Raw genomic sequence first — 10960 nt, 5'->3', positions numbered from 1 at the left:
GCCCCCCGCCCAAGCGCGTCATCCCCCTCTACCAGTGCTTCACCGTGAGCCGCCGCGCCGACGCCAAGCACAAGCACATCATCGCCCTGTACACCAAGGACGAGTACTTTGCCATGCTGGCTGAGAACGAGGCCGAGCAGGAGGCCTGGTACCAGGCCATCAGCGAGCTCATGAGCCAGAGCAAGAGGGGCTTCCTGGAGCAGGAGGACCACGCGGACCAGCAGGTGGATGAGGACGATGAGCACTACGGGGCCACCCTGAGGCCCGGCACTGTGTTCAAGGAGGTGTGGCAGGGCAAAGCGAAACCCAAAAGGGGGGGGAGGTCAACGTGAAGCCCAAAGGGTTGGGACAAACCAAAAACCTCACTGGAGTGTACAGGTTGTGCCTCTCCAGCAAGGCCATTCACCTCGTCAAGCTGAACTCAGAGGTGCCCTCTGTCCACCTGCAGCTCATGAACATTCGTCGCTGCGGACACTCAGAGAACTTCTTTTTTATCGAAGTGGGCAGATCCGCCTCTATTGGGCCTGGAGAGCTCTGGATGCAAGTGGATGATTCAGTGGTTGCCCAGAACATGCATGAGACTTTTCTGGAGACCATGAAAGCTCTAAAGGCCTTCGCAGAGTTCAGGCCCCGAAGCAAGAGCCAGTCTTCTGGCGGTGGCAGTGGTACCAATCCCATCTCCTTCATCACCACCAGGAGACACTTGGGCAACCTGCCCCCCAGCCAGACAGGCCTGCAGAGAAGATCTAGAACTGAGAGTGTTGCCGGAGGGACTCCTCCCACCACCAAAAGCAACAACTCCTATCGCTTCAGAACGTCCAGCGAAGGAGAAGGAACCATGAATAGACCTTTTAGGTCAGTGACTGGGAGTCTGATCCACCTGAATACTGCGAGGATGAATTTGGGCCGGCAAGAAGGGAGTGGAAGGTACGTGAGAGCAGCTTTTAGCTCGTCTTACCACACCAGGTCTGCTTCACTGCCTGTTTCTCATTTTCCCTCCACTACAAGTCCCATCAGTGTCTCTTCCAGTAGTGGCCATGGCTCTGCTTCGGACATGCTGACTAGGCCTTCCAGCTCATCTGTTTGTGGTTCCCCAAGCGATGGGGGATTCATCTCTTCTGATGAATATGGCTCCAGCCCTGGAGATTTCAGGTACTTTCGAGTCAGGAGTAACACACCGGATTCCCTGGGAAACACACCACCTATCAGGGAGGAGAACTGCCTGAGTGAGTACATGTCCATGAGTAAGCAACAGGTAGACGATGGCTCGAGAGATGATTATATGGAGGCTGAAAAGTGTTTCAGGAAAAGAACTTACTCTCTAACAAAACCAACTTCTGTAGCAGTGCAGCAGAAGACAACACAAACTACAGCTTTGTTAGATGAAGATGCTGCAGGAAATCATGGACGATTACTGTACTCTGAAACACCAAAATTGAAAGATAACCATGAATTGGAGTACAGTGGCACTAACCTTGATTCCGTGTGTAACCAAAGTAGGAGTAAAGCCAGGGATGATGGATACATGCCAATGATGCCAGGAGTTGCATCTTCTCTGTCCAGCACCAGCGATTATTTGCCAATGACTCCTAAAAGCATGTCTGTTCCCAAACAGATTAACAACTCCTGGTCACCATCTCAGGTGGACTCCCGAGGATATATGATGATGTTTCCAAAGGCTAGCTCCTCACCTGTTCGGAGTCCTTTAACTGGATTTGTGTCTAAAGGAAGTAATGAGAAGATTGTAAACAATGAGTATATGGATATGTCACCTGGGAATTCGGCTCCAAAGCACCCTGGTGATTCAAATTATATTCACACCACTTCTGTTTCCAAAGGTTTTAGCTCATATTTTTCTTTGCCGCGAAGCTTTAAGGCATTATCGGGACAAAATGGTGACCACAGCGAATATGTTCCAATGTCTTCACCTGGAAAACTTTTGTATGGTGGACCAGAAAATGTAAAAGGGGTCAGCAGCGAGACTCTGGCTAATGGCATCTCCAAACTGCCGACGGTGAAAGGCTCAGATGAAGGACTTGTGCAGAACAGGGCTGCCAGGCCCACCAGACTGCCCCTAGGGACGAGGGGCAGCAATACCATCCCCAGGATGTATGATCGTACAGTGCCACCCGAGCCAGCGAGTCCTGGTGAATACATAAATATTGATTTCAATGAAAAGGCAAGTAACACACCCTATTCCCTTTCTGCAGAGGGGTCACCATCATCTCTAGGCTCAAGCAGTGACCACAGACAGTCCCCACTCTCTGATTACATGAGTGTGGACCTGGATGTACAGTCACCGAAAGTAGCGAAGGAACTGTCGAACTCCCTAACAGATATTTCAATTTATGCAAGTTCCAGTATTCCTAGAAACCAGTCAAATCCTGACTACACCAGGCTCTCGTTTGGTACTGCTTGTGTGAGCACTGCGAGTAACAGGACTGATGACTACACCGAGATGACCTTCAACATGGCAGCAACACCTCCTCGGCCGTTCGCCGCCGAATCCGACAACGGTGTAAAGATGGATAGTCCGTCCTCCATCGTTAATAGACTCTGCATTGTTGATCGCTATGCTGGAAGCAGTAGCTTCTCTGTTCCTAGCTCTGACCCTCCTATGGGACCGAAAGTGATTCGAGCCGACCCTCAAGGCAGGAGGAGACACAGTTCTGAAACCTTCTCTTCTGCTGGGACTGTGACCACCTCATCCTCTTTCTTTACTGATAGTAGCAAAAGACACAGCTCTGCCTCATTTGACAACGTGTGGTTAAAACCGGATGAAAACATTTCTGATGGTCAGGAAAGAAAAATGTCCAGGGATACCTCAACTGGATTTCAGAATGGCTTAAACTACATCGCTCTGAATTTGCGCGATGACCCTATAAGCTGTGAGGCAAGTACTGCAGCACCAACTTGCCACCTCCAAAATGGTACTTCAGGTTTGGACAGCGGAGCTTACGTAAGCATAGATTTCAGCAGATCCGATGGGCTGAAGTGTAACGCCGCTAGAAAAGGTTTGTAGCTTTAAAAGCACTTCCCTTTCATGCTTGCTTAACCGTAGGAATTAGTTTGTCTGCCTAATGCTATCTGCAGAGTGGGGTAAATGTTTTTTTTATAATCTCCTGTGTTATTCTAGTACAACCAGTTTTGTCGTAGTGCAGCATCCAAACCACTGAACAGCAGAGAAAGGGGATGTGGGCCTTGGCCTAAAGGATTTATGTGACTCCTCTAGACAGTCAGAGGTGCTATCAAACTGTCATCTGCTTTGTGTTTTTTAGAAATTAATTTTGCTAGCATAAGCATTAATGATACTTTATATTGTGGATTCTTGTCCTGAGGTTATGGCAGCTCTTGCCTTCACTACTGTTTACTTCCTCTTACCTTATAACTACATGACTGTTTGCTTTTTTCCCTGAACTTGGTATTTTGTCATTTGAAAGCTCAAAATTGCTAAATTTGGTTTAGACCTCAAAACTTGGGGGTTAAGTGTTTTTTTAACAGATGTAGGTGAAATACATGTTTTAGGAATTTTTTTTTGGTGCAAATCTGCCCAGATTTATTTAGCTGAATCTTATGTAAACAGAACTCAGCTTTTCTTTTCCCCTTGAAGGTTTGGTGGCTCCATTTGAGCTCTGATCTCCAGGGCATCATTGTGTCCTCTGGAGAAGTCTCTCCTGGTGGCTGACCAGCATGGGGGTGGGGGGTCTCCAGCAGCCCATGGCCTTCATATTCACCATTTAGTCCTGTCCAAGTGCTTAGCTGAGCAGGAGCTCTTCCCTGGGATCTGCCTTTGGTGTACCAGGTGAGGAATGCTGGTAGTAGAGGAACAGCAGGCTCTGAGCAGTGTCTGCCAGGTCTGGAACTTGGGAGGGGAGGCTGCTGCCTTTCAAGTTATCAGTGGTCTGACCCAGAGTAAGGTAATGCAGTTTGAGGTGTGCATAAAAAATAAGGGTGTTGGAGGTGGGGGGGAAGAATATGGGGAAGAGGAGGGACACTGCTGTTGGTGTGATAAGCTCTCGTGGTGGGAGCAAAGCTTGTAATTAGCTGTTAGTGGTGGTGTGTGTGTCCCCTGGCTGAGCAGCAGTGTGTGTGAGCACTGCGCTGGAACTTGGAAAGAGTAATCCTTGCTTGGTGTCAGTGACCCACTGAACTCCTTACAGTAATTCACCCTCCCGGTAGAAAACCATTTCTGTTGGAAATGATGTTTTCATCTCCTTGCAAATGTATGTGTAGTCAATAATTGATGAGGACTAAGAGGAAATGTTTAATCGCGGTTGGACATTGATACTTGCCTACTCTGTCAACAGAGAAAGCAGTAAAGGGGCAGGCTGCTGCTGACTCTTGTATTTTTAATTACGGTCTTAAACACCGAAATATTTTTTTCCCCTAGTTTCGCTTTAAAGCTAAATGTCTAAAGGCAGAAGGTATTGCAGGAGCTTAAAATTGTGTAACCTTTACTAGTGGAAGGTCTAAGCCTGACTCAGCTCGCATGCCATTCGGAGTCTGGCAGCACTGCTTGGGGCTGCTCAGAAATGTGTGGTTTGCCTCAGTGATTTTTTTCCCTCTGCTTTGTTTTGTTGGTTGGAATCAAATTTAGAAGACGTTGAAAGTTGCCAGTCCAAGAAGTCCTTTTTTTCCAAAGTTAGTCTTTCAGCACTTCAAAAATTTGTCTGCTAAATCTGCTAAGTCAGAGCACACTGAATGCCAGAGCCGATTTGTGTTGGGTTTTGTTCATTTTTGTTTGGTTTGGTTTTTTCATAAGCACGTCCAAAGGCAGAATGCTGAACTTGGTCTTACTCTCCTCATCTGACTAAAATCTGTGTTATCATGTAAAACTTTGTACAAAATGAAGAGGGGGAAAAAAGTGAACAAAGATGTTTTCCTTTCAGCTGTACTGTAAACATTACATTGGAAAATATTTTTCAAGAGGTAGTGTGTTTAGAAATTGTATTTTTGATAAGCATTTTGCTTACTTGTTGCTGCAGCAAAATATCTACAGCCCTGTGCTTGGGGTTTTTCCCTTGTCTATTATGAGTTGTGGAGGGGGAAGAGACTTAACAGCTGCTGGTTTTGCTGGGAATTGAAGTTTTCTGGAAACAAAGCATGGGTTAAAATGAAGCAAAAGCAAGTCTGTGCAAAAAAACATGGGCTTTGGCAGGAAATTAAGCATTAGAACAGTAAGAGCTTATGTTGGTGGTTTCTTTCTAGTCCTAAAAAGAAAAACTAAAACACTTCTCCAAAACAAGGCCTGACAGTTTCCTATAAAGACAGTATAAAATATTTCTGGTAGGTAGTAGGAGGGTAGGTGAGGTGCAGACATGGGCCACTTGTAGGTGGCTCGTGGAGGGGTGAACACATTTTGGAATAGTCCAGGCTAAAAGCAGCTTTCCAGACTTGAATGCAGTACTGTAAATCGGTGGTGCATATCAGTTTCTTGGGAATGACTTCAGATTCCTGATTATAAAGGTACCTGTTTACATTCATGTGGTAAATCATGTCTCTGAGCTATAGCAAGCTTTATTTTAGAACTCTGTATTCTTTAAACAGCTTAGCAGTCTCTATGGTAATAAAGCTTTTATTTTAATATTTTAGAAGTTTTTTGTAATCCAGAAAAACATTTGCACATTCCATTTTGAATAGTGAAAATGAAGCGTCACTCTTAAACCTCTTGTCTCCTGAAGAGGTGTAGTGTGCCTCTGGGTAACTGATATTTTTAGTACTTTTGGAGACTTGGCAGAACTGAGTGCTCTTTCCTTTTCTTCTGCATCTCACTTTTTCAGCATCTCTGAAAAATTGCTCTGTGGTTAAATCCGTTCTTAAGGAAAATATTTAGCAGATGCATTTACCCTTTACTTCCTAGAAAGGAGCTATCCTGTCGGTATTAATTTCTGTCAGGTAGAGAACTTAATCTCTTCTCCCTGAGCTGCAGTTTTACTGGAAGGAAAACACTTCCCAGCTTTGGATTGTTTGCTTTTCCTTTTTTTTTTTTTTTTTTTTGTTTGCTTAAGTGGAATATTGTGTTCTGTGACTCAGCTGTGTTGTCCTAACTGCCGAGGGTGGTGGAGTGATTTCCAATGCATCACTGCCCCCTCATTGTAATTCCCAAACGACTTCTGGTTCAGGTTCACTGATGTGAATCGAACTTTTTTTTTTTTTTTATCCCCTTCTCCATTCATGACATGGATGGGGGAAGAGGAGGGGGAGGGCACGAACTTGGAGTGGTAACTAGGCCTGATTTGTTATTAAACTTTCAACTGAGGTTTTTAGACACAACTGAGCTCGGGTTTTATGTTGATAATGATGCTGATAAAAAGAATATAAGGTTCTGATTTTTAATGCTTGCAGTTTAAGGAGGTCATTAGCAAAACAGTTTCATCACAAAATTGTTACACAATATTGAAGCAAGCGGTTTGCAGTTTTGATTACATGAATCTGAGTCATGAAATTTTGTGCTAGGAGTACAGAACACTAAAGCTACTTCAAACAGGGCTTAGCTAATGTATACCTTGTTACTGGACCTTGTAGAAACCGAGGAGGATAATGAGAATGGGGCAGTAATAAAATGCGTAATGAGTCCTCTATAATACAAGTTTCTTCAGTCTTAATTAGAAATATTAAACCTGGGAAGATACCCTGGTCTCAAAAAACAACTGTTCAGAGTAAATGTAATGTTCAGCTTAATATCAGCTCATCTCTTCTACACCCACTCTTTAATCTTATCTCTACCTGGTACTCTTACACTATGCTAAGATATTATTTCAGATGTTCTCTAAAGAGCAGGATTATAATTTAAGGGTTCCTCATCTTTTTAATCTCCTGGGTGAGAGTCTTGTGTACACTTTGGGGAGCTGAGAGGAAGAAAAAGAAGTACAGCCATAAAGCAAAACTTGTGTTGCAAATTGTCCAGATCCTTTCTGATAACTTGCATATTTCAAATGCAAAATCTTGAAAAATACAACGAACAATATACACTTTGACATATTCAGAAGCTGCTAGTTTTAGCTGTTACTAATAAATTATAGTTTATGGGATACAAGACAAATAACTGCCCCCTTTGGGTTTCAGACTGGTGGTTTCTAAGTTTGCTTCAAACTGAGGCTCTTCTGCATTGGCAGAATACTTAAGGCAAGACCCATTTAAAAATAGCTTTTAGAACCTTACTGCAGCACATCCGAGCGCTGCTGTGTGTCCTACAGCTTTGAAGTAATGCTGGGAAAATAATTCTTAAAAAAACCCAAACAGCCCAAACCATTTGAATCTTGCTGTAACAGATGCTACTTGAACAGTCTTGAGTGACTTACAGCTATGCTTAAAAATACCCAGGGTAACTTTCTCAAGTCGTATATGAGCTGCTGAAGGCAGAACAGATTTTTGCCGTGTGCCGTGGGAGTGAGCTAATTGTGACATATTTGACCGAGAATCAGTTGGGTTTTACTTGGGCTTGGGTGAGAAAAACAGAGACCAGAATATTCCCCAGCCACTGGAGAGAGTGCTTACTTGGACTCGGTGTTGAAGTACTTTTGGAAATCAACTTTGCAGGCTTTAGATCCATAGTTGCAGCTGATGGTGACATTCGTCTTTTTTGGAAGTCTAAAACATCTTGCTTGTAGCTGTCTTGTAGCTTAAAGCATCACTGCAGGAGGTGTGGAGGTCTGGGAGTGTAATCCAGTATGGGTTCAAAGTGCTTTTTGTGGTGTGGTTTTTTTTTGAAAGTCTTTTGTTGATATCTTAAATGCAGTTTTCCCTCTACAACTTGACATTTTCCCCTCCTCCCGTGATGTCTGAGGGCTCCTTGTTCCCGTGTCTGGGTGGCAGGTTGGAGTTGCAGGAGGTGGGCAGCACTTGGTGTCTCTCCAGGGGCTGTATTCAGCATGTGATTACTGGGGTGGTTTGTCACTAGGTATTTCTTTGGGGGTTTTGTATGTCCAGCAGTGTGTTAGCAGTAGGTAGAGGTTGGGGTTGTTTTTTTCTCTGCATATGGTCTTTTTTCTTAATGAAAGGATCTTTAATACATTTTCTTCATGTTGATTGCTGGGAGGAGAATTTATACCTTGAGGTTTTGGGTGGTACTAAAAAGAGCTTATAGTACTGTGTTGTGCCTTGGGGCGTGTGTGTGCTGTTTGTGGGTCTGTGGTGCTCCCAAAAACATGCTGAATGCTGTTGATTGCACTAACAAGTTTGTTTTTCTGATCTGAAGCAGGAAACAAACTAGTTTTATTTGAAGTACTGTTGTAATCAAACATGGCATTCTTCAGCTCAAAGGAGAATGGAGTGATAAAACTGAAAGGCAGGTGAGAGTGAGTGAAGCTTTCTGGAACCTGGGGATGTATTATTACTGCTGTTTTCTCCTAAAAATGTAGTATTCTCTGATGACTCATCCTTAAATGGTATGTAGTGACTTGGCTGGAAAGCTGGCCAATGGCCCACCCTGAAAATTTGCTCTTTGACTACTTTTCACGTCTAGGTTTTGTATATTCACAACAGTCCCAGGATCAGGTTGCGCTGTTGTCTCACAGGTTAAAGCAATGGCAAGGGGAATAGGGAGAAGTGTGTTCTAGTTTTAATCAAACCCTGCATCTCCATAAAGGTCACTCAGCTTGGGGACGGTTACGATTTAGCTGAGAGCTGTGATCAGGAGGGATTTCTGACATACTTGAGGGCAGTGGGAAGACAAAAGTAAATGAGCCTGACTCATCAAAGGCATTTCAGAGGTGTTGCTGAGTATCTTATCTAAATGATCTTGAACATATGAGTGTTTGGATTTGTGGAGATCTTGCTTCAGGTGTAGCATTACCTCCTGAGCAGCAGTGTTAGTAGATTGTTAGCAAGAATTTTCTGCCCTAGTTAAGTCATGAGCTGTATCTTAGGGGGCAAAGGTTGCTTATTTCCAAACCTTATTTTTCTGTTGATTTAAATACATGGTTGGATGCTAACCATTGGGACTGTGTGTGTGTACATGTGTGTTGTGTGCCAGGGATTTGTAAGTCAAGCATGAGGTATAATCTTTTTTTATTCTTCCAAGAAGTTGAGGCTTTTTGAAAGAGGTGGCTTATACTGAAAGTAATGTAGATAAGATTTGGCTGTATTTCCAAGGTGATGATACAATTAAATATGACTCAAAAAATTGAAAATTTTTAATTGCTACGTGAAGTATTCACTGTGTGGCATATGTGTTATGAACTTTTATCAGTACCAAATTGAACTGTTATTTAGGGCGTCAAATAGAGAAGTATAGTGTTTCCTTTTTGCTGGAGTAGGAAAGGCTCATGAATATGCTGCATACTTGGAGAAAGGTTTCCTTTTTAGCACAACAGGATTTTGTAGAGTGACTGAGGATATCAAAATGCTTTGTATCTTTTTCTGAAAATTGTGGGAAATAATACTAAAAGGTGCCTAAAAAAAAACCTCGTAAAATTTGCTTCTGAATTTATGGAGGCACAGATGAGTGATATTCTCCTTCCCCAGGGAATAGTGTCATTCTGTTCCTGTACTTATGCCGAGCCAGCTTGCTTTATTGTTTATGGTTCCTACTGAGCAGACCAATTTGCAGTATAATTTTTTGAGCCTGAATTTTTTTTTTTTTTTTGGACACTAGTGCTGCTTTTCACACAGATCTCTTAGTCTAGCAGGAGTTTGGGAAGTTCTTAGTGACCGTGAAGCAGATGCATCGTTGGTAAACATGTACCTGATTGCATCCAAGTCCAAGCAAAGTTCTTCATGTGATTCATGGGACACCTCATTTGTGTGGAAACTCTCTTTAAGCTATTGACAGGCACTGGTGTTTCGGTGACTTTTGTGGGACCTTGTGGACAATTGAACTAAAATGGCTGAGAGAAACAAGCAGGTGATACAGAAAGGAAGATTTGGGGTTTTTTTTGTTAGTCTGGGCACCTCTGTTTTCTGGTCTGTGTAACCAGAGCCTGTTTGCAGGTGGGTTGGCCCAGAGCCCTCTTCAGCACAAGTTGGAAGCAGGTAAAACTTCCATCCATAGAGATGAACGTGCTTTTAAACTCTCTGAAGTCAAAACCGTAAAGTCTAAACCAGTATGGGTTAAGGGGCCAAAAGATACTGTTTCTTCTGTAGAATTATTTTGTATCTTAAGTTTATCTGTTAGAACAACTTGTAAGTTGTTTGGGTAATGAATTCACTGTAGAGTTCAAACGAGAGTGTATTTGCTTTTTGTTGTGTGAGACACTTTGGGAGGTATTTGCCATCTGTATTTCACTCTGTGATGTTTTTTTGGGGTGGGTGAGTTTTTTATTTAATTGTTTTTGGAACAAGATGTTTTTAAATTGCAGATTGTGGTGAACAGGAAATCAGTTAGAAATGAGACGAAAAAATGTAGAGATTTGATCTTGAGGTCAGTCAGACAATATTGCGACAGAGTCTGTAATGAAAGCTTTGAGCTCCAGACATGATCTCTGCTTGTTGTGGAACCTGAACAGGTCGGCAGGATGGAGGTCCCTGGACCTGCCGCAAATGTAAATGTGTTGGTCCCTGTCCTAAGGAGCTTACAATGTAAAGATGAAACTAAAGAGATGGATGAAACTTAATGTGCTGGGGTGGAGGGTAAGATAGAGATCAAGGCTGCTACCATTGGCAGAGTGGAGATAAGAGTCAGCCTGGGAGAGATAAAAGGCTGCTGAGAGCGGTTGCAGGAGAGGAAGCTGGTAGAGGCACTTGGAAGGGTATGAGCACGGCAGGGAGCGAAGGAAGGTAGTGAGCTATAAATACAGCGGTTGTAATGGTTTAAATGACTTGAAAAGGATGAGGTAAATGTCAGAACACTGGCCAGGATATTAATCTTGGTAAGAGGAATGTGGGCCAACATGTATCTCCGAGTTAGGAGCATGTCCCAGTGTTTACTTCTCCCTTTTAGATGTGGAATGTGATTATTTTTTTCCTGTTTTATTTCTTTTTCCTTTCTGTAAGTTTTCCTGCAGACAGACGTGTGATTGAT

At 43.2% G+C, this 10960-nt stretch overlaps 1 protein-coding gene across 1 annotated transcript; it reads left to right on the top strand.

Moving 5' to 3' along the window:
* Window positions 1-8: 8 nt before the first annotated feature.
* Window positions 9-3022, top strand: LOC103802148 (insulin receptor substrate 2-B-like; the record flags this gene model as incomplete). The annotated part of the gene is given in 2 exon segments (XM_009074600.1): window positions 9-320; window positions 323-3022. Coding segments are annotated over 2 exon segments (3012 nt in total), but the record flags the coding sequence as incomplete, so codon positions are not given.
* Window positions 3023-10960: the final 7938 nt, after the last annotated feature.

The sequence above is a fragment of the Acanthisitta chloris genome, unplaced genomic scaffold (assembly GCF_000695815.1).
Source record: "Acanthisitta chloris isolate BGI_N310 unplaced genomic scaffold, ASM69581v1 scaffold33505, whole genome shotgun sequence".
In the NCBI taxonomy this organism is placed as follows: Eukaryota; Metazoa; Chordata; class Aves; order Passeriformes; family Acanthisittidae; genus Acanthisitta; species Acanthisitta chloris.
This window is presented reverse-complemented; position numbering and strand designations above follow the sequence as displayed.